The sequence below is a fragment of the Bombus fervidus genome, chromosome 10, assembly GCF_041682495.2.
Source record: "Bombus fervidus isolate BK054 chromosome 10, iyBomFerv1, whole genome shotgun sequence".
In the NCBI taxonomy this organism is placed as follows: domain Eukaryota; kingdom Metazoa; phylum Arthropoda; class Insecta; order Hymenoptera; family Apidae; genus Bombus; species Bombus fervidus.
In genome coordinates, this window is record NC_091526.1 from 13,905,215 (window position 1) to 13,928,550 (window position 23,336).

General features: G+C 37.2%; 2 protein-coding genes and 1 long non-coding RNA gene across 4 annotated transcripts in view; all 3 read right to left on the bottom strand.

The window, feature by feature from the left end:
- The window catches only part of LOC139991369 (uncharacterized), a 130,463-nt gene extending 124,632 nt beyond the window's left edge, over positions 1 to 5,831 (bottom strand). Inside the window, exon 1 of the mRNA XM_072011365.1 lies at positions 5,762 to 5,831. The gene's annotated coding sequence lies outside the window, so the exon portion shown is untranslated. The remainder of the gene's footprint in view (positions 1 to 5,761) is intronic.
- A 553-nt stretch (positions 5,832 to 6,384) lies between these two features.
- On the bottom strand, positions 6,385 to 8,688 carry LOC139991513 (uncharacterized). Its single transcript, XR_011800865.1, has 2 exons — positions 8,043 to 8,688; positions 6,385 to 7,924 (listed from the first exon to the last, which is right to left on the bottom strand). It is a non-coding gene; the product is annotated as an uncharacterized lncRNA (long non-coding RNA).
- A 6,058-nt stretch (positions 8,689 to 14,746) lies between these two features.
- On the bottom strand, positions 14,747 to 23,329 carry LOC139991512 (uncharacterized). 2 transcript variants are annotated; one of them, XM_072011656.1, is made up of 4 exons: positions 22,987 to 23,329; positions 20,811 to 21,260; positions 19,278 to 19,690; positions 14,747 to 15,757 (listed from the first exon to the last, which is right to left on the bottom strand). In XM_072011656.1, the coding sequence occupies exons 2-4, from the start codon at positions 21,247 to 21,249 to the stop codon at positions 15,551 to 15,553; spliced, it is 1,059 nt and encodes a 352-aa protein (XP_071867757.1). In that variant the 5' UTR covers positions 21,250 to 21,260; positions 22,987 to 23,329; the 3' UTR covers positions 14,747 to 15,550. The 2 variants fall into 2 exon arrangements, with proteins under 2 accessions (XP_071867757.1, XP_071867756.1); XM_072011655.1 differs by having other exon boundaries at positions 19,260 to 19,690.
- Positions 23,330 to 23,336: the final 7 nt, after the last annotated feature.

The window sequence follows — 23,336 nt, forward strand, 5'->3', positions numbered from 1 at the left end:
GTTTTTATCATATCGCTAATCAGCGATTCAAAGAAAGGTCTAATCGAACGATCGTTGTTCTTATCCCGAATCGAAATCATCTTAACTCGAACTTAATTTTCCAAAAATAGAGATTACTGAATCACGACGGCTAAGCTAACGAATTTCCAGTAACCATTCGATTAAACATTCAACGATAATACATCATGGCTCGCGAAACGAAGAGAGTAGGTCATCGCGTGGCTGGCTCGTCTCTCGTTTAGAGGCTCTGATCGCGCTAATGAAAATCGCGAACCTAATTAAATTCAAAAGGCGAATTTCTCTTTTGCAACATCACCGGAGTAACCATAGAACGAAACCAACGATTAATCGAACAATCGAGTGTTACGATCGGTAAGAAGAGTTTCCGTTCGAGTTTCAAGGGACTTCGATCGAACCGAACGATGAATCGTACCGGATCGAGGAAACGAATCTTTGGTTGGACCGAGGGAATCCTCGAGGTGGAAAGCAGCTTATTGACGCGTGCATTTGCAACCGGAGACACTCAGGTGTTGCGGCCACGGCGAACGAGCGACCGTGCGTGGCTGTGCGGATGGTACAGGCCGACAGAAAGGAGCCAAGCCAAGAAGGAAGACGTCGATGTAATGGTGAAACTATCTTGGGTTTATGCTCCGGTCACTGACATCCAACCGTAACGCTATACTCTCCGCTGCTGGACACCGAGTTTGCCCTCTGACAAACTGCGTCCGCAGATGGCGGATCTCTCTTTCGTGCTACCATCTTCCAGGCTGCCACGGACACCAAATAACCATCATACATAGAAAAATACCAACTTCCTGAAATCTGCTGGGTGCGTGGAAATTGACCACTCTATCTCTTCGGCTTGGAGCATGGACTCGGTCAGGTTTGACCTTAACGGATAGAGCAACGGAAGAGCAGGAACGCACAAGACCGAAAAACCTTTATAACGTGAACACTTGGCAAATTAGAGTTATACGATGACTCACCAAATTATTTCAATACCTGCTACAAAAACGTCTTACGAATACGTTACGCGCGTCGTACACGAGACATTTTGAAATCTCATTAGCACTGCGACGAGCCGTGATTATGTCCACATTGATTATTTATGAATGTCTTTTTCTGTTCCAAGAAGCGTTTAATGAAAATCCGATTTCGAACAAATACGAGAGATAGAAATCGCTTTATAATAATAATAATAATAATAATAATAATAATAATATACATATACATATACATATAAGTATCGTCGTCCCAGAATTTTAAATAAAATTTCCATCTTCTCTAAACTCGGTGCGAAGATGTTTTATCAAATGTTCAAACTCCGAAGTTGCAAGGTAAATTGCTAATTACTTTCCCGTGGAAATTCCCATCGTCGCGAAAGTGGAAGATTAATAACCATCGATTAATTTGAAATTAGATTGATCTTTAACAGGCTTTCGGATACATTTAAGTTGCTGTTAGGAGCACTTATATGGGTGGCTGTTACTACGGCACAGCATAAACTGTGGTAATCGGTTTAGGGGCCCTCGCTCACGGTCGATCAGGTATTTAGCAAAGTGTATGTAACGATGGGATTACGTATGATTCTGACACACGAGAAACAGAACAGTTACAATGTTTTTACATCGTCTTATCGAAAAGAAGCGTTTGTTGAAAATCTGATTACTCCAAGCTGACTCGTTGAATTTTACGATCGAACGCTCGATTAAGAATAAAAGTTGCGATCGATTTCAATTGAAAAAGACATAGAAAGACTAAACTCTTCGTAAACTTCGTAGCTATTTCTAGCGATAACGCGGTAATACCACGATCAAACATTCGGACCACCGTTTTATCGATCATCGAGCTCACCGTTTCAAACACAATGAACTCCTTAAAAAAGTCTTAAAAACGATTAGAGTCTGTTCTGCTAGAATCCGTTCGTTGACCCCGTCACCCTATGAATTATTTGCGGCCTGAATGGAATCTATTGGTAAATATCACGCGTCTTTTCAATTCTGTTTCAGCCGAACCACGAACAATGGAGATTCGAGTGTCGTCTCTCGAGGCAAAGGGAGAAAGAGCGAATAGTAGGATGAAACATGGTGCGGTCTTGATTCCTTGGCTGCCACTGCTGAGTGCGGAGCTTCGCAGAGTTCTCTCCGCGCTCTTCACTTCTTTCTTTCTTCTTTCTTCTTTCCCTTCGATTCTCTCCTTCACTATCCGACAGCCTATTTTTCCGCAACTTCTGATGGCTCTCGAGGTCCCTGTCTTACCGGTAACTCATTCCCTCGGATCTACTACTCTCTCGATGAAGAATCTCTGCGCCTCTATTTTCCAGTGTCCTCGTGGCGGCGCTATTTCGTCAAATCGGAGAAGAGGGTAGCGCGTTCCTCGCCCGGAGCAACGTGACAACGGAAAGAAGAAACACTCGAGCATGCCCCGGCGGTGTAAAATTCGAACGTTACGGTCGGGCCTGACTCTTTGCTCTGCCCGTACTTTTTCTTCTGGGTGAGCAAAGTTTCAGGTGTGTCCGTGACAGTCTATCGTCGCAGCGTGTGATTTCTTTCCTCGGCCTATGGATCCATCATAGTCGATGCAACGAATAATCAACAATAACAATCTCCGGTCGAGCCTTGGCATTGAAAAACTGCCATCGATTTGAAAACGTCCAAACTATTCTAAAGTCCACCGTATCTAGCGATAAATCGCGTCGTAAAGTTCGTTGTGTAACGATGAGAATATTTCTTGTATTGGCTCGCGAAGCGATATACAAATGTGTACAGGAACGAAGAATCGATTCGTGTTTTTTTAACAATAGCTATACCATTTTCATATGCGAAAAAAAAAAAAAAAGATCTGTGATCAACGAATTACGTTTCATATGTTTATTATAAATATTACACGCGAGAGACGCGAATCGGTTTTCAAGATTAAAAGAGTTTGAAACGGCGAAATTTCTAAAAGCAATGCACTATATCGGAATGAACCGTTTTCAAAGTGTCGATGCCAGAAATTCGATAAAGCGTATGAAAGCTAACATTTCCTTGAAAAAAGTTGATTTACGAGGGTAAGCAGGGCGAAGTACGCGATAAATACCTAGGTGGAAATCAAGCATCCTCGACAGTACTCTTACGCCTGAAATTTGCTTTTTACCTGGCCCTCGTGCTCTCTTACTTTGAGAAAATAAAGGTGAGCAAAGTTTCAGGTGTGTGAGTGCGTTGGAATCAACAAGTAAACTCGAATGGTAAGACCTTAGAATAAAATTCGGAATTGCGCTGCTTCGATGGATCTCTTGTAGACAAAAGTTGAGATCGTATCAAAAGGAGAAATTATATTCGCCCAATTTTCATTACATCGTGAACACGATTAAAGAAATTATTATATATGTATATAATATTTGTAAATCATTCACGTACATTTTGTGATTCAAATAAAATATCAATCCGTTTAACCTCTAATTGAAAAGAAATTGAGAATTTTGGTGCTACGATAAACGACTCGGAAAAAAGTTAACCTTGTGGAATAAAAAGCTTCGTCAATGTCGCAAACGATGCGTCTAAGAGTTAGTCTAAAATTAGCAATGAAATTAGGCAGGCCTTGGAAAGACTAATAAATCAACTGAAGCGTTACGATCTGGTTTCCGTCACTGTCAGGCTTCCTCCTATATATGTAAATCAATAACCAACTGGTTTAAAGCCGATGTGGTTGAGAGAATCCAATTTCACACATTTAAACTTTTATATTTGAAATTATATTCCATCGCGTGTAAATAACGAGTCTTTAATTCGTTCATTCTTGTATGTGAAAACCAAGCAGATATTGTACGATAAAAGGTAACTGAAAGAACTATTAAAAAATTAAGAAAACAACCTACCTGTCCAAATTATTTAAGTTGTAACAATATCCCTAACTTTATATCCCGAAAACTGTTAATGCTTACACCTGTACACGCGCGAATCCCATTCCTAACATTTTCATGAAATAAATAAAAATTATTTATCACAAACGAACCAATTATCAACGCGAAAGTAAAGATGTAGACGAGTAAATTAAAATTTGTGAACCCTACTCGAATTAAGTTATCACCATCCGCTACTCAAGAACCGATTACCAAACGAATTACTTATCCAATAATATTTAATCGTCTTCGGTAAAGTAATAACGACAAGGGACAACGATAATCCCACGAATTATTTCCATTTAAATACGAGTTTACCCCAGGCAGTTAATTCATCAAAAGCGTCCCATCACCGAAAGGGGAGCGCGCAAGAAGTTATTAAGTTTATGCTCTCGGCCTTTAACTTTCACCGTTCAAAACTAGAAAAGCAACGAATCATAGTCGCGAAGGACGAATTTTAGAATTTTAGAATTTTATACGAAGAAATCGCGTTTTTAACCATTATTATAGCAAGATATTACATCGATACCGCTATTATACCGACGATAACTTGGCAAGTTCGTTATTACCAAAAGTTTCTATCATATCGCCGCTAATAATATTGCAGGCATCGAGTTTAAACTGTTAACACGTCGACCAGCCGGTATCCTGCATTCGAAATGTATTATTCGCGATAAGAACAAGCCGAATTATCGTACTTTGTACAAGAACCAGACATTGGATAAGTTGTGTGTGTGTGTTATCTGCTTACGTTCTTTATTACACTTTTTCAACGGCGTAGATTAATTGGAAAAGTTGCTATCCGATAGTTGAATTCTTTCTCCCGACAACGTTCGCCGCGAATGAACAAGGGAAATTATTTCTATGCCGTAAATGAACACGGAACGTAAAAATGATGGTATTGGCAAGATATAAAAGGTATTATTAGTTTTCGAAAGAAACGCTTAAATAACGATAACAACGATATCGGCTCCTTCTCCTACAAACGTATTGAAAACCGAATTCGTTTTCTATTTTTTTTACAGCTTTAGCGTCAAACCGCGTTCCCATTCGTCCTCGCGTTCGTGAGTTAAACGTATGGCGTATGAAGATAAACGCTTAACCCGGGATCGAACAATACAATTCGACGTAAACGGATCCTCATACGTGATTCCTACGAAAATATACATGTTTTTATTCGTTTGTCAAACGCAACCCGTGGAAAACAAAGCTATAGGTGGTAATCGATGCGGATACGCGTACATATGTAGTTGTGGATAGAATGATTATAGATTGTCGTGGAAATAGAGAAGATCACGATCGTAACCGGAGAAATAACGCCACAGGCCGACCTTCGTAAGAGAGAAATTAGTTTAAAATTCTGTTTAGGTTAACATCTCGGAGATTGGGAAAAACTATAGTGGTCGGTCGTTGCGTAGGTGATCGGTGAAACGACAAACCTGAAGCGAATATACAGAAGTAACGTGGTAAGCTTTGCGCAATATCTTGTCAGGACAGAATGGATATCTCTTGCGCAATATCTATAAATAAACTAGTCCATAGACAGACCATAATAACGAACCTTTGCATTGCACGGGACAGCAATAATAAATCTCCTTTTAGATTGGCAAATTTGCAACAATATGCTTCATTGCCGAGACCCGGCCGTTTCTTCCGTGCGTTTCACGGTTTATCGTGGATAATTTGTCGACTGGTTCTCGCGGCACGGAATATATAAATCTATCCTCTATCGACTCTCCCACTTGCATTATTTGTAACCGAGTACATAAATTGAGAAATTTCTATCTTCGATCAGATCCTACTTTTTAATCGATAGTACTCAATGTGAAATACATGTGAAATAATAACGTTAAAAGTACCAAATACAAAATTACTTACGTTCTTGGCTTTGAAGCATCATCAAAGTCCTTTCCAGGTTACAGGAAGAACAGGAACGAATGAAAAACCTTTAACAAAATATGGGTTATTATAATCTGTTCCGTGAAACAGTGATGGTTGTTTAGGAAATTTGAGATAATGAAATATAAGATTCTATAAAAACTTGGAATTTTAATAATAATAAAAAAAAAAAGATCCTAACGAACTTCAGTCTCTATGAAACTGGAACATCGAAATTGAAAATTTAGAAGACTCATATATATAGAAACCTTTTACGAATTAGATTCGATATTATGATTATGGTGATATTTGAAACCAATTTGAAAATGTATGTACATATTTAGTGCAAGTAAATATTTCGTACAGACGAAACAAATATTTAATAAACTTCAACATTTAATGGGGCCATCTTTAACACTCGTTACGTGTTTAAGATGGCTGTTCATACCCCATATTAACTTTCTAGTAAATATATATTTACAGTAGATATCTTGTAACTTTTATACATTGTACATTTTCAGATTGCTTCTAAATTTGATCAACATAACCACTAATAGTCATGTCTCATTACTGAGTCATTGCAGTACTAATACTTTACACGATACATATAATATATATAAAAGTTTTCTACGGTAAGTATTTTAATTTGAAATACTCTTGTCAGCCATTGTATACGGAAGTTATACATACGTATATTTACTCTTAACCAACTTTAGCGATCGGATTGGATATACATACGTGTCTATATAATAACTCTTCTAAATAATGCTCATTGTTCTAATCGTACACGAATTCGACAATATGAAAACAAATGTAAAAGCTATTGATTGTATTCTTTACCTGTTAACTTCTAGATGAAACGTTTACGCTTCTTCTTCCTGCGCTTCCCACCTAAAACTGACACTTCTACGATACGATAGATCGATCGGAAAAAATTATGTATGTATATCGATTATGATTTACTATCGTAATATATATTTGCATATTTCGCCGTTCGATTGACATTGTAATCTTCATTTAAGATAAGATCATTGCGCGCACATTTCATACAAAGATACATATCAGATGACACTCAAACGTGGGACACGAAAAAGCGTTACATGTCATGACTATTTTGTACTTCGTCCATAGTAACATCATGTACTTGAACAACTTTTAAAAGTCGTTCCACCATGACCGTAGTTTCTTCCATGAACATGGGATACCATCTAACAGCGAATAGGTGGAACTAATCGCTTCGTGTCCATATAAAAGACACATACGTGTGTACATAAGTATAAATTTCTTACATTCACACGTTTGAGCATTTTACGCGCGTATGCATTTCAAACTTTCCACTTTCAACTGTTCACATACGACTTTAATCATAGTTTCAAGTGTAGTTTGCGCGGAATTAAATATTATTCGTGCGAGTGCTTCGTTCTATTCAATAGAATTCGCAAATCTTTAAATTTACATACATTTCGTGTATTTCTTATTTGTGCATTCGTTACTATCGTGTATTATTTTTATATACATTTGTAATTAACCTTTTTCGGAAATGAAAATCGAAACTTTCATTTCATTATTTAAACTTTGATCATCCTACGTATATAAGCTTGATACATTCATGCAATATATATTGATACTGTTACAATTAAAATAAGAGAAATAACAATGTAATATTACAATGTATTGCTATATACTTCATCATTCGCTTTAAAACGATCTTTTACTATTCTAATGGCTGGTATATCAAGACTTTGTACGAATGATTTCATTATTTGAGCGAACACGAGGCCCTTTCTTTTACAATCTGCTAGTCATTTTTTTAATCAAGTTAGTATACAACCAATAGTCCCATATTACACAATTTAATATAAATCGACAAATCAAGATATTCTGCCTGATTTAAAGAAGAGAGTAAAGTATTCAATTTGTTTTCAGAATCGTTCCATATTTTATATTTCAACACACCGTGGAAATTCGTAAGAGGTAACTTCTCCATACTGTCTGGTTGCTTGGTCGCGGCTCCTTTGAATGGTTGGTCTGTTTCTTTGTTTTCAGGAATACCCACGTGTGCTAATATCCAGAAAATTTGTAGTTCGTCGTCTTCCATTTGTGAACTGCAGTTATAAATTTCAAGGCGGACGATAATCGCCTCTGTAGGATTTGGCTGTAGTGCTTTAGAATCATCCGCAAAGGTATGTATGTAAGAGAAAAATAATAAATTTATTATGTCTATGAATTCTGTACATGGAGAATTTTAAATAGTTTGGTCAAGTAAACTGTGTATATTCACCTAGGTGAGTTGTATGATGTAATTATTTTCAAATATATTGGATTCATATTCAGATACATCAGGATGGCACGTACGGTATTGTACTTTATCCATATGTTCGATCCTTCTCAGCAGGTTCTCACGATCATTCTCCTCTTCTTGTCGAATTGGATGTTGTATAAAACAGTTTCCTCCAGTTCTATGTATTCTTGAATGTATTCTGCCATAGGATTGGTTAGGTAGTTCAATGTTTTCCGAGTGTATTTACCATAGAGATATTCGATCCTGTCTCGTAAATAATGGAATCTCAGTTTTTGCCAGGATTGCGTTGTTGGGTGAGATTCTACGTTTATACCAAGGTTAGTTTGATAACCGTACTTCGGGTTTTTGCCCAAATGTTTCTCTATTGTCTACTGCGAGAATTTTATCAAAACATAGACTCTGAGACACTATAGTCACCTAGCGGTGAAAAGATGGTACTAATGGTATCAGTGATATTAGCTTGGCAAAATACTATTTTGGGCATAGTGCCGCATCTACCAGTGAACCTGCGATACTAATCCGTAGGTAAATTAAAAAGGAATACAAAATTCGGAATTTAAAGAAATACATATGTTTTTAAGAGTAGAAAAAGTAATAAAAGAGGTGAGAAATGGGTCACAGGGTTGGAAAACCTATCAAGGTAACGAGTTCGGTACTTTTAATGTTATAATAAAATAAATCAAAATTTGATAATTATTCCACATCTTTTATTTGGTTGTATACATTTATAGACCCTAATTAGGCGCGAGCTCGTGATTCTCGAGACGTACGTTACAATGTTAGTAATATTTATACATGCACAGAATTGTTTCGCCTATTAAATCGTTTAATCGTTCGGTCGCGTCTTTTCACCGTTCAGTTTTCGATATTTAATATCGGTATTGACGAATGAACGCAACACCCTTTTACCGTGAGAAGTCTATACACTTTTAACGTTTGTGGTATTAATTAAGTCGATAAGTTGACTTTCTACTTAAACGTCGAGAGATCAATGAATAGATCGCTTTGAGTTTGTAAAGTAACGCGATCGATATCTTCGGAATCGTTAAGAATCACGCTGCGACGATCTGTTGGTACAAAAATTCCGCTTCAAACTAAGAAATGAAACATCGATGAATTGGTAAAAATTACATTTCTCAAAACGAACTAAGTTCGTTTACAAAATACAATTCAAAAAGCTGGAATTTTTCACTCCCCTGACATTTTCATTCGTGAAATAATGCGTTGCACCTTACGATCGTCTTTAGGTACAATTACAATTTTTTATTCCAGCTGATCACGCTAATTTTTTTCGTCGTATCAACGAGATGTTTCCAAACTCGTCTGTCGTTTGTACGCAAAGGGCAAGATAAAAATTTCAGTAACTGACACTGTACTATACCGTAAAACTGTATTTGCTGATTATTTGCTGCGTAGTTACGCGATATCTTTAACGTTATCATTTGCATAAAATTTTACAGTTAGTAGAATAATCGAGTCTTTTCCGAGACAAAATAGCACGTAGAATAAACCGCATAGACAACTAGTGCCTTTGTTTTCAAAACCGTGTTTGAATTCGTAATTAAATATTACAGCTTTTAACAAAAATTGTTGTTTCGATAAAATATACAGTATTTTATTTGCTGCTTGTAAGAATACCGTTTCGAAAATAGAACAAGATACCGTAAAAAACGGTCCAAAGACATTTTCTTCTAGAAAGCTCCACAATTGTTCATCTCGCGTGAGAAATTCCTTCTGGAAGGCGCATTTCCGATCTTCTTTCCGATTGCTATCTCAGAATGTAGTATATTCGTACAAATGATATTCGCGATACGCTTAATTGTACGACTCCACACATATACATATTATTACGGAAAGGATGTTCACGATTTCATGCGTTACACGACCTCCTTTTTAAACACACACATGTATTTCCTGTATATATATATATATATAATATCTCATTATCCACTTAACACTTTTATCATTTACTGTATATATATATATATTTATTTATATTTATACGTGTATATAATAGGTATGCGAATATGTATATACAATTATATGTATATATATAAATACATGTATGTGGAAGTCAAAAATTAATAAAGTTAAAAAAATATAATCTTCAAAATAGAAACTATAACCGTCTCTTTCTTCTCAGCTACAGCACTATTGTGTCACTTATAAGTCCCTTATTCTCATACTTCTTTGTTCCTTATTTCTTTGAAAACGCATCAAATATTTCCCTGTCTTTCTCTCTCTCTCTCTCTCTCTCGTTCTCTCTCTCTTGTTCTCTCTCTCTCTCTCGCTCTCGCTCTCGCTCTCTATTTTCTCATTTTCTTTGTACGGAATTGCACGTGTACTTACTATTTGCGTGTTCATTGGTTCGAGAACGAAGGAACGTCGACAACCGATTCGCCGTGATCTTTAACAAATCAGTCAATTGCATTCGAAAAAATACAATAAAAGCGACACAGAGAAAATCGCGAACGTTCACCGTTCGCGTGTCATCATTTTCTACCGGTAAAATCTTACAACATCGTTTTCTAGTATACTAGTGTATCAGTATCAAATAATCGATCATATCGCATGATTATGTTTAATTACACATAACACAGGTTTATACAACGCATAACACATCATTCTGTACATTCATGTTCAACGAACAAAATGTTTTCCTTGTTAGGTAATTAGTAACTACTGTTACTGGCCTTTCTTGCACCTATTAAAGGCAACTGCATTCGTTTCTTCGTAAATCTTGATGTTGTTCCTCGCGATAAAATAATGGTAACTGAGCAACAGGTTTTATAAAGTCCTCCAGAATTTAATAATCTCTTCGCAGATTTCAAAAACTTTATTTCTTCGTTAGCAACAATTGTAAGCTTTTTTTTTTCGGATGAATTTTAGTCGAGGAAAATTATTCAACAGTTTACGTTATTCACAAGCACTCGGAAGCATTGCAAAACTTAACGATATCTAAAGGAATGTAGCGATTTCGTAGATATAACAGTACGGTATACACATACGTTACGTATTTAAAAAAGAAGCGTAGACAATATATATCTGTTAAATAAAACTTGAACGCAATAATTTCTGTTGGTTAGTCGCTTAACATTTGTAATTATTTGAGCTTGTATCGTTAAATCATTAATAGCTAGTATCGTTTAATCGAAACGCGTTTAAATGTAGAAATCAATTTCTTAAATAACAACTAACATTTTATGCTCTGTGTATTGCTTTAAAAATACTGAACGACGTTGTTTGTAAGGATCGCACAAAAATTGGCGTGAAAAACATTGCGTTCGATTGTCTCCTAAATTTTGTTAAAGATGTCGCTTTGCGGCCATCGCTATTTAATTACACATAGAAATACATTTCACTAATGAAAGTCTTTACACCCGTAGGGAAAATGTATAACGCTAAAAACGCAGTTTCTCCGTTAATATTAATATCAAATAACGCAATTTGCGAGACAATTCGATCAATCGTTAATCATCCACGATGACAAAGAGTAATTAGTAGCTCGTGATTTTAACTCGCAACTTCCAATATTACCTAATATATTCATTAAAATATGAATATATCTGGAAAATATGCGCTTGAAACTACGTACAGTCTTCTTACGCAATTTTTATGCACCTAGCACACATGTTTTTCGTTTTAAATTAATACAATACTTTTTCTCGTTACGAAGCTGTCTTTCGTAATACATAGAAGATATCTGAACATGTTAGTAACTAAATAAGTACCGAATAAAAATACGGAAACAAATCTTTAAACGAGTTGATCGCTATAATTTATATTATATATGGATGACGAGAAATCTTCGGGTAATATTACAGCCTGGCTTTAACGAAACGTGCAACTTGCGTTATGAACCGGGACGAAGAAAAGTAAATCGAATGTTACTCATTGAATCGTACAATGAAATAGAGAAATAAAATATCGAACGTAAATGATATACATGATTTTCTAAATTTTTCAAAAAATAGTTGCGCGCAAGATTGCTTCTGTACATTTCGATCCTCTCGATGTTTTGTTCGAACGCAAATTGAAGCGAATCGAGGAATAACGTACGTTAATTCGAGAAACTTAATTTTCAATCTTCCGTAGCAGTAAGTTTACAGCGATCGTAGATGAAGCAACATATTTTCGAAGCACATCGGTGCTAGAAAATTTCAAGGTGCGATTCTTAATGACATTTGAAGAAAATCGGCCAGATATTTGTAATATTTTATGGCCATATACAGGAGCATATTGTGTACTGTATGCACAGTGTAGAAAGTTTAGCAAATACATAGTGTGACCGAATTAAGGAGACCGCCGACATTAACGTTTGACATTCGTTTCGACGCGTCTGTCGTTAATATCGATTGCTTTTTAAAGGCGTAACACGTCGAAGTGTATGTCGGAAATGTCAACTGAAAACTCACTTGCAAATTATCAGACTGTCTCAGTCGGAATTTCCGATAATCGCAAGACCCTACGATCTTTCTACCACATTTTCTACTTCGCTTTTATAAAACCCTTAAACAAGCTCTTACTTTCGAGATGACATATTTATATATTCTCAGGTTAATTTCGTTTAAAATCCGCTCCGGAGATGACCAAACGTTTAATTTCACTTTCTCTAATAAAATATACGTGTTCGGTCGATCGTGATCGATAAGCGAAACAAATAGTATAGAAAGATTGCTCGTTTCTCTAACGATTCCGTCATTTATCCGTTTTTTAAAAACTGTCTCCTTAATCGGTCATCGAGGTACGTAACTTTGTTTTTCACTTATATATATATATATATATATAGATAGATAGATAGATTTGTTTCTTTAGTAGCTCTTTTGTAGGAAAGAGCTGGAAAATTCTCTGATAAATTTACGACTCTCAACACGTACTGGGGATATGCAAGATACTTTGTAAAAAATCATTAGAACTTCCTGATATTGTGAGATTAGTTTCCATACGATTCACTAATGTAATAGAATAGCCAGGAAGTATCTACATACTGGTAATGAAACGGAGCCCTTCTGTCGTCGAAGAAAAATTCTCGTTCGAACGACGTTTCTCAGTCGTTTCCACGATTTTTAAATTCATGATCATATTATTCCAAAAAGGATGCATCTAACACGTCATGGTCCGACCAAGTACATATTAATTATGTACTATGTTTGATAATTATAAATTTGTCAATTTAAATTAATCGACTCGTCGTACCAGATATTATAATATATTCAAATATCGAAGAATTATCCAATGGAAGATAACGTCTCGATTTAAGAGAAAGGATGAGTAGTTTGAATTTCGTTTTTATTTCATGCATGGGTGTTTGTGGCAGCAAGATGGAAATGCTAAAACAAAATTGCTCTAGAATACTATGTTTATTGATTTTGTATCTACAAAAAATATCATATATAATATCAATACCTGTTTATCGAAACACATTAAAATAAACTTCCGAAACTTAACTTCCAAAAAGATACAAAAATATAATTTTAAAAGTAGCGACAACGCCCTAGTGACGGGGAAAGATTGTACGCATCCATTTGTACATATCCATTGTTGTTAGACCAAATGGTAGGCCCGTTTCATTTAAATAAAATACTAATTTTTCTTTATTATATGTGTAACGTGTGTATGGGTTATGATCGTAGATGTATGTTCCAGTTATGATCTTGTATGTGTATATATGTATATATATATGGATTTTACTACATTTTGTAATGCTGTATGATGGTATTATATGTACTATACATATGTACTATATGTATAATGGTGGTGTGTGGTATTTGTGTGAAAACAGAACATCGTAATCCCGTAGGGAAAGCAATAAAGATTTAGGCAGAAAGAATTACTAACACTTTCTCTTGTTCGACCGAAAACACAATCGGGAAAGGTCCGAAATTATCTTCAATATCTGTTGAGAATTTTTTCGTTAGAGAGCCAACTTCTTCTCCGATGTAATTTTAGGAACATTAAAAGCTAGAATTGCTTTACGATAGCCCATCTTTTTGTACAATTGCTTCAACGACTCTCCGCATAGATTCTTCCGTCTCCTAGATTTTTCTCCTGTACGTCCATATTATCTAAAAATTATCGTTCATGGAAATGTCCCCATCTTGCTCCGAACGTTACATCCAGACTAATCGAATGACAATGCTTTTATTTGCTTGCGAATAATATTCATAAACACACAAATAAATATTTGAAAAAATTGCCTAACTCGTAGTATTAAAGATATAATATGGTTGAGAATCGTTACTTACCTACTCATGTTGAAAAGATGGTAGAAAATAAGGTCACAATCGTTAGAAACAAAAAAAAATCATCACTAAGCGCACAAAGACGCTATAAACTATTGAATGTAACTATTTGTCTCGTACAAAATTCGCCTGTTTCTTTCGTTTGCATATTCATAAATGAACGAACAAACGCATACCTCGATATTAAATTTATAACGAATATTCGCCGTCTTTTCGTTTACAATTTTTATGAAACATCCAATCATCAGCGAAGAACGATTCCTTTCCCAAACTTTTTTTCGAGGAATTGTTTTATATCCAGCAGGATGTCACGGCACGAATAAAATATAGTATAGACACAAGCATATTAATATTAATATCGTATATGTATCGATATACATACATATGAAATAGAAAAAGGTATCAAGTAGAATCAGTAGGAATGAAAATAACTTTCGAAAAAGTATACCACGTCTTTATAAATTATATAATAGAAACATTTCAAAGACTATCATCGCGAGTCGATGATCGTAAGTAGTCTGCAGTGTCAGACAAAATTCGGCGAAAATTAATCGGACCACAACACGCTAGCGCAACCTAGCAATAGGATAAGATTATGAACACGCGAAAGCCGCGTCGTTCCTTTCAGTCGTTTTTACACGTTACGTCTCAATTGTATTTGCAGAAAGAAGAAGGTATACCGACGAAAAATGTCCATCTAGCCAACCTTCGAAAGTTGGTTATCTTTCGAACCATCTTCTTCGCAGAGATGCTAGATCGAGCATATCGGAATCAATGAAAATTCACTTTTCACGTCTAGGTATGTACAAATTATAAGACAGAAACTTCGCTAGGGTATTTCAGGAAATATCGCGAATTTTAAAATGTTCGACGATATGAACGATTTTTAGCTCGAATTATTTCCTATGAAAAATAAATCCTTGGTAGGAATTACGTGACTCGCGTTCAGAAAATTTTACGTTTGTTAAAATATCACCGAGATCGATTCTCCACGAACGACTATAACCAAGTAAGTAAAATCCTAGTAACGAAGAGAACGATAATTATTCGATCGGTCAATTCCTTAAAACGGGGCTATCAGCGCTCGATTAAACGAACCCGAAAAATATTAACCGGTATTCCCAACATCTCGATGATCGGTTCGTTCGGTGTTTCACGCGAAGTACCTAAATCTAAACTGACGCACACGTTGTAAAAATATGCGAATCTTACGAGCTACGTGGCTCTCCCATGGTTGAATCACGATTACTCTTTTTCCTCGGTTTCCTGGCTTTCGACGCCCAACAAAGTCGATTTGTCCTCCTCCTGTCCCTCCACTTCTGGTTCTTCGACGCTTTGACGCTGGCGTCTCGTGGCCTTTCGCACGTACAACAGCAGAGAGATGCTGATGCTTGCGAAGGCTGCGAACACTACCAGGATTATGTAAATCCTTCTCGACACCTGGTTTAAGCCCTGTGAAATAACATAATGGCACCTTTTCTTTAATCCGTATCGCTAATAATTCTAATATCGGTTTAAAAAAATACGACTGGTTTGTGAAACATTTGTAATAGTAAAAATAGCTGAGAGAGACTGACGGTCAAATTCCTACTTTAACAAATTTTTCCATCGAAAAGTTGACGAAAGATTAAACGGTATTACTAATGATTGAAAGGGGAGCGTATAAAACCTGAGCTAAACTAGTGAAAGTATTGGATCGTTATTCAATTTCCTTATATCGGATATAGGTAACATAAGCTAAGTAGGTGCTTAAAAAGTAAAGGAGATTATATTTCGAGAACATGACCGACAATCTGTAGTTCAAAATTAGCGTCAGAATACTGCGATTAATTAACCAAGATTGCGCGATAAAGTTTAAACGACTAAATGGGCACGATGTTTTCGAGAGATGGACGCACGTGTTCGCCAACGATACTCGTTTAAATACTTGTATGACTTCGCGTTAAATTTATTCGTCAGAACGACATGAAACTCAATATCGGAAATTTTGACCCAGTTAACTAACTCGGTATGATAATGGTTTTAAGCTTCGTGTCTATTAAATCGACGACTCCCCAATACACGTTCCATGCTTGAGAAGTTGTCGAAGAAAAAAGATAGTTCTGAATATGAATGTCGTTATCCGTTTGTTCAAAATGAAAATCCGTGTCAGCGGATGAAATGTCACGCATTACACGAGGGATTCGATAATTTTAACTAAGAAACTTCCCCCTACATACAGGGACATAATCAAATTAGATTTTCTTCCCGTTGTTATTCGCCTTGAAGTATTCTTAACAGAAATTATTCGTCGAAAATCGATATCCAATGGGATTTCCATTGAAATCGAACATTGGTTCCGCGTGTTCCGATAAGAAGATCTTTAGCTCCGAAGAGTGGCGAGGATAACGCGTTTGAAATTCTGATTCTAAGGGTCGTCCGGCGCTCGAAATGCAGAGTAATCTCCTATTTAAATAACGTCTACGTCCCCTTTAAGAAGATACATTTCTCGCAGAATATAATTCAGTTTAATCTGCGAAATCGAATATCGTACTCCTTCGGGATTAATTTTTCACAGCTTTCTTTCGTCGCGAACGTGTAATCGCGAAAACCTGTTTTCGACGCCGGAATATTGATATTTAATGTCATTAGCGCTGGTCTATATCGGAAAGTACGATCCGATTGGAATATGTCAGGGATAGATGGAAAAATTGCGATTATTGCAACGAAAAACTTTCCATTTAACGTCGTTTCGATCGTGCGTCGACAAACATTATTTCGATAAATATTAAAATCAAGAAATACCTAGATATACATACTTTTAAGTAAATTTAATTACTTTTTCTTTTAAAATGAAATAAAATAGCGTTTGTCGCGCTATGTTGGAAACGTAATGTATAGAAATATATTACGTAGGTAAATAAGTAGAACGGAATAGTCTTACTTCCGCAAGACAAATATCTCCGTAAAAGAAGAAAAAAATATTCATAAACATCGAAATAAGTGGCAGCTGGTTACGTAAATGGAGAGAAAGAGAAACGATTACCCGTCGAGATCGTTTCAGCTGTTCGGATCCTCCATCATTGTTAAGAGTTGAGAGAGGCAAGCGTTATATAATAACCCCTCCCCCTCCCACACCTCAACGAGCTAATGAACCGTCTCATTTCGCGCACAGGTGATTTGCTTCTTTGTGTCTGCTACCTCAACCGGAAGCTGTGATAAACAGGTGCTCGTTATCACTGCGTTAACCGCGTCTGGCGCGATTTATGAAAATTACATAAGGCGATAGTTTGTTGCATCTCGAATCACGATAAACATACTAAAATATGAGAGAATTTGAACGGTGTAATCGCCGATAATGAAATTCAAATTAGATTTGATGCGAAATGAAAATTTATAAAATTCGATATTTTTATAAAATTACCTTATGGACGATTAATTGGTCGAAAATATATTGGTTTAAAGCGGGTTTTTTATGATTCAGCGTAGCTAGATACCGATTCGCTTAATATCGAATATAAAATTGTGTTACGATGTAAAACCAACGCTTTATCAATAACTAATTTCCAGCAACTAATTTCAGACGAGCTACAGTTTATTTACACCGATTTCCATCCATGGTGTTAATTGTTCCTACGTCGTTAAGGGATGTTCGAACAAAACGAGGCAGCCGCTAGAAATGTGCGTTATTACAAATTTCCACGCACTGTCGTATACCGATCGTTCCCGTTCCTTGTTTTTCTTTTTTAAAAAACACGCTGCAAAAAGCTCGTTCGAATAATCTGTAGCGGCTAGAGAAACGCCGGTACTCGGTATTCGATGAGCAAGAAATTAAAAGATAAGAGATAAGATATAACCAACCACGTTGAAAATAAGTAGAAAGACGAGAACGGCCGAGAAGTAGTCTGTAAAGAAACGATTACGCTGATCTTTCTCCGTATCTCGCGGCCAGAAAAAGGAAAGATAACGGCGGCCTAGCCGAGGAACCGCGGAAGTAGTACATAAATATAAAAGGAACCATGCTGTTAGATTCTCCAACGTGTCTTATCGATCGTCACCGGTGCCATTCGGTTTAGATGTTTTGCTGCGGCGCGATCAATATTTATACAGAGTATAAATTAACCTTTGGGACCCGTAAAGATGCTCCTAAAATTTTCTATTCGATTCGATGCCACGTCTCGTGCCCTGTGTCTCTCAAAGCGATACGCACGAAATCTTGAGGAACCTTATCTGAGATTCTTCTACTCGATATTGAATCTTTATTACGAATTCTTCTTCCACTGTTACATATCGAAACAAGAATAAAAATATAACGCAGAAAGAATACATAATATGAAAATGTACGCGAGAACATTAAAGTGGAGGCCTTTTCAAGAGACCGGTGTGAAAGTTAACAATGAGCCATAGAGTTCACGTGGTTTTTCGACGTAATCGCCCGCCATTCACCCAATGCTTGTAAATCCCGCAACGGCAAAGTTCTCAACTATTTGGAGCAGAGAGAACATAATAGGTCGTACGGTCTACAAAAGATAAGAAACCGCAAATACGTGTTAGTAGAAATTCGCGTTATTGAGCGACACTGTACCATAATTTGGCAACAATTTTATAATATCTGTGCTGGTAACAAAAAATATGTTGATACATTTTACGCGTATACGATATTATTAAGAATTTCAAAGTGTTCTACGCGTTACTGAGTCGTAGAAAATCCTAAACCTCTGTACCTCTGTACCTCGATACCTACGTATTGCTTTAAGTTTAACCGTTTCGTACCCTTTCGTCAGTAATTTTCTAACACTATTTCTTTGTAATGCTAATTCTATAATCCTGTCGAAAACAAGCGACGGCTCGATACTTGCGACCGTATTTGATAGCTGTATCGGAAACTAGTAGCGAGCGTGCAAAGTATGCAGCTCGACCCACTTATACTCGAAATAACCAGTACTTTTTCACGTGCCATTACTCGTTAACTTACTTGTCGAGACGACTGTACCTTCCATCGAAAGTCGGAGGAGGGGTCGGTGAAGAACCACTTTTGCGGCCAGGGGTTTATCGTTCCCTCTGGCGTCTTGAAGATCAACCCTTCCAGGCTTAGGCCGCGTGCCAGCACGCTCGTAGTGATGTTTCCTTTTTTGTATGACGCTATCCCCGCCTTCATGTACATCTGTGGTATCGTTTCGTTCTCCCTGAGCTTCAAGGTCACCCTTGGCATCTTCGCCTTCCTCGTTGGCGCGCTCGACGTCATCTTGGTCACTTCGCTCGGGGTGCTGGTTAACGTTTTTAAACCGGTCGACCACGTCGTCGGTAGCATATACGTGGTCGTAGTCGTGGACGTGGACGTCTGTTTGACGCTCGTCGTCGATTCCGTGGATGTTTGTGAACGTTGCGTGCTACTCGTTGTGGCATCTGTGAACAAACGGAGCGGACGAAAAAGAATGGTTTTAGAAAAAATTAAACAATTTTAAATATTTAAACAACAACGATTGCTACTTACGGAGAAATTCTAAATTCTATGGAAACATAACGACGCACGAACGGACTTTGAAAGTACCAAAAAGAGAAAAACCAGATGGTACAATTTTTGGATCTTTCATTGAGTGAGTTTAGTAAGTAGCGTATTTGATGGTGAAAACTACAAAAATTTATAGCGATGGTAATCGAATATTGGATGGCGATTGAATAACGTTTTATCGGATAGTATGTCTCCAATACCCGTTTACAATTAGGGTTAGGCAGAGTAAATGATAATGAATCAACTATACAGGAAACACGAGGATCGTATTCATCGATAACAACAATGAACGATTAGTTTACTAATAAACGTTCATTTCCCCATAAAGCAACTTATTATCGAACGTTTCGTTATTTAGCAGCAGCAGAAGGATGATTTATGGAAGGGAAGGCCGAGTATGTATTATAATACAATGACCGAAGAAAATCGATAACAGTGGACGCGATAAAAACGATAAATGTCACGCAGTAGAAACAGTTAAATCTAAATTCCGTAGTGCTCTATTAACATCGTGTTGCACGGAAATGTTTGCATAACGAAGTTTTCGTATGCCGACGAACGTGGTACGCGAAGCCAACGGCAGCGTTGCTACTGTTAATTTCTTTCTTGCTACGGCTCCAGGCTCCTTATTAAAACATTCGGGCAACTTTTAGGAGGTCGATTCAAAGATAACGTAAGCTATTGGCGCTCGGAAGATGTTGTCAAATTAGCCAGCCTTGCCAATCCAAATTGATCCGAAATTGAAACTTTGTAACTGGATAGCTTAATAGATTTTGCTAACATGTAAATAGAACACTAGACTTGCTCGAAGCATAATTGTCGTATATCTATCTTATACATATATCGAGTTATTATTTCACGGAAATTTCATCGTTTCAATCATTTTAAAATTAAAAAACACTGTTATCGTCTCGATCGTTATTCGATTAGAAATCAACGCTAATACGTATATTACCGCGTTAATTTTCGACATACTGACTTTTATCGCATAAATTTCGTCGAGGAACTTGATACCTGTGGTAGTGAACTCCTGCGACTCTTGTTCATCTACATTCGACGCCTCTGACAACGTAGTCATCTCGTCTTCGATATCCTGCTTCCTGTAAACTTCCGTAGATGAAACCGTGGTCGTTACCGGAAGCCTGTTTTTGCTTTCGTTCGCGACGTCTTTCTCCTGACTCCTCGACGAGTTTCTAGCTATCGTGTTGTGCCCAACTCGACTTATAGCCAGCACCGCGGTGGTGAACAGCCGCTGCTCGCTCGGGTCCGTGAATAACGGTGTCGCCACGAAGGTCAGGATGATCAGAATCATCAACGTGCCTATGACGTACTTGATGATCCTCGAGTCCGACTTGTCCGATGTCTGAGGGAACCCGGATGACGAAAACTGGTCCGTTTGCGGTAGGATTGTGTACTGCAGGCTGGCATCGCCTTTTCGTACCGTTTTGTACATAATTAATAAACCTGTTAGAAGAATCGACCTGTGAATCTTTGTGCTGTTTGATAAAAGTTATCTAGGAAATTTTACAATGTCTGATTTTACGATCTCTAAATCGAATATTTTGAATTACGACGAGCGACTTATTTTCACACTTGTACAGACTTCAAGAGGCAACGTCCCCCGCTTTCCACATTGTTCTATATTAATGAAACGAAGGTAGGTTTGCCCGTCTAAAGACAAAGTGACCGTGATACGCGACCTGTTGAAAGCAGTTTACATCGTAGAATTTACCGTCCGACGAAACCTGGTTCGATCAGAACTCTGTTTTCTTAAACAAGGACGTAGCGAGGCAAGAGAAATTCGATCTGGATAGAAGAAATAGTTCCCATTCAGGTGACAATGTGAAAATAAAATTTGACTGGCCTAAAAGATGAATGTGTTCTACAAAGCGAAGTTGAAACCGCGACAATTTTCCATTCGTCAACTACATTCGGTAGAAATCGTCTTTTAAACAGAGAAACGTAGACGTTTCTTTCCATCCTTCGTTAAAATGCTTTTATTCCCTTGGGAATTATATAAATATCCATTGATCGATTCTTCGAAAAATTGTTGATAGAAACAAAAAGATCAAAGGTAAAAAAAAAGATAAAGCTTTATTTGAAAAAGCTTGGAAACTAATACGTGTTTTCGAGCTAGAATTCATAGTGGCCAAGTTATTAAAAAAAAAAATGGCGATAAAACGAATGCAAAACATTTTAAACTTTTAACAATTTCAAGCAGCCCTTTTGTAACTTTTATGTGACGTTAACTTAAACTTTAAACTTTTGAAACTGTTCTATTTTAAGGCGCGAGATGAAACGTGTGAAAATCTAAAGCTAAATGAAACGCGTTTAGTAAATAGATAACAAAATTTTGTAGCGGTGTAAGTATCCTTTAGCGAATTTTAAATTTCACAACGACGAGGTAAAAAAGTATGATAACACTAAGGATAAAGAGGGTAAGGGTTAAAGTACCAAACAAACAACGAAATCTATTCTTTAAGACGGACAATATCGAACGGTGGATATAAAGTGTGATGCAAAATAACGTTATTGTAAATGATTTAAATATTTATAAAAATACAAGATATTAAAATGTAAAATTTCAATTCTCCGTTGTAATGATTATACTTCGATAGCAAAAACGACCCATTTTTTTTTTTTTTTTTTTTCAAAATTCTCAAGGGATTATCGAGCGTGGCTAGAGAAAAGAAAGGACAACAGACGTCGATGTCTTCCGCTGGGAGGAATCGATTCGCGATTTTCCACGGCAAATATTAAATCCTCGAGCAGCCTCGTCAACATCGCATCGGTGGCTCGCGTACGAAGATTAATACCGCCGAATTCTCGTAATGCGATCGAAAGGGAGAAAGAAAAAGAAGAAACGGACAGAAAAGGGACCTGAAAGGGACAAATAAAAAGATCTTCGGTCGAGAATCGAAATAAAATTTTTCCAGAACGAATAAACTGTTCTTTGGTACCGGGACGGGGCAACGACTTTCGCGAAAAGTTAACGAGTAGCGGAACAAAGGCGACGACGTCGATGAAAACAAATGAACCGACGACAATCTTAACGAGGCGCTATTCCTTTGCAAACAAATGGCAAGATTCGAGGAACGTCGTCCATTGGATGAGCAAAAATATCGCGCAGCGTGTAAATATCGTTGGATAGAAAGCAGAGAAGAACGAACGAAGACGTGCAGATACTCACGATATGTGAACAACCGAAGGGGTTGGTTTTCTCCGTTTGGACTTCCGGCAGCCTGCTCCGTCGGAACGAACGCGACGATCCGGGACAGGCAGAACCTCGCCTGTGAGAGAAATTTTGTTGGAAAATGCGCAGATGCGCCTGGTCAGGGGGTGCTGATGCGGCTGCGCAGCGCGCACACGTCACAGCCAACATCCGGAAGACCGTCGCTGTTTCAATGTTTTCGGCCGTCGCGTCGACGATCGACGAGGATGCGAGCAACTAGCTTGGATTCAAGGACGTTGGAGGACGCATCGACCTTGAACTTCTCTCGTTACATACATCCAGCGATGAATCGTTTATCTTCGATCTTG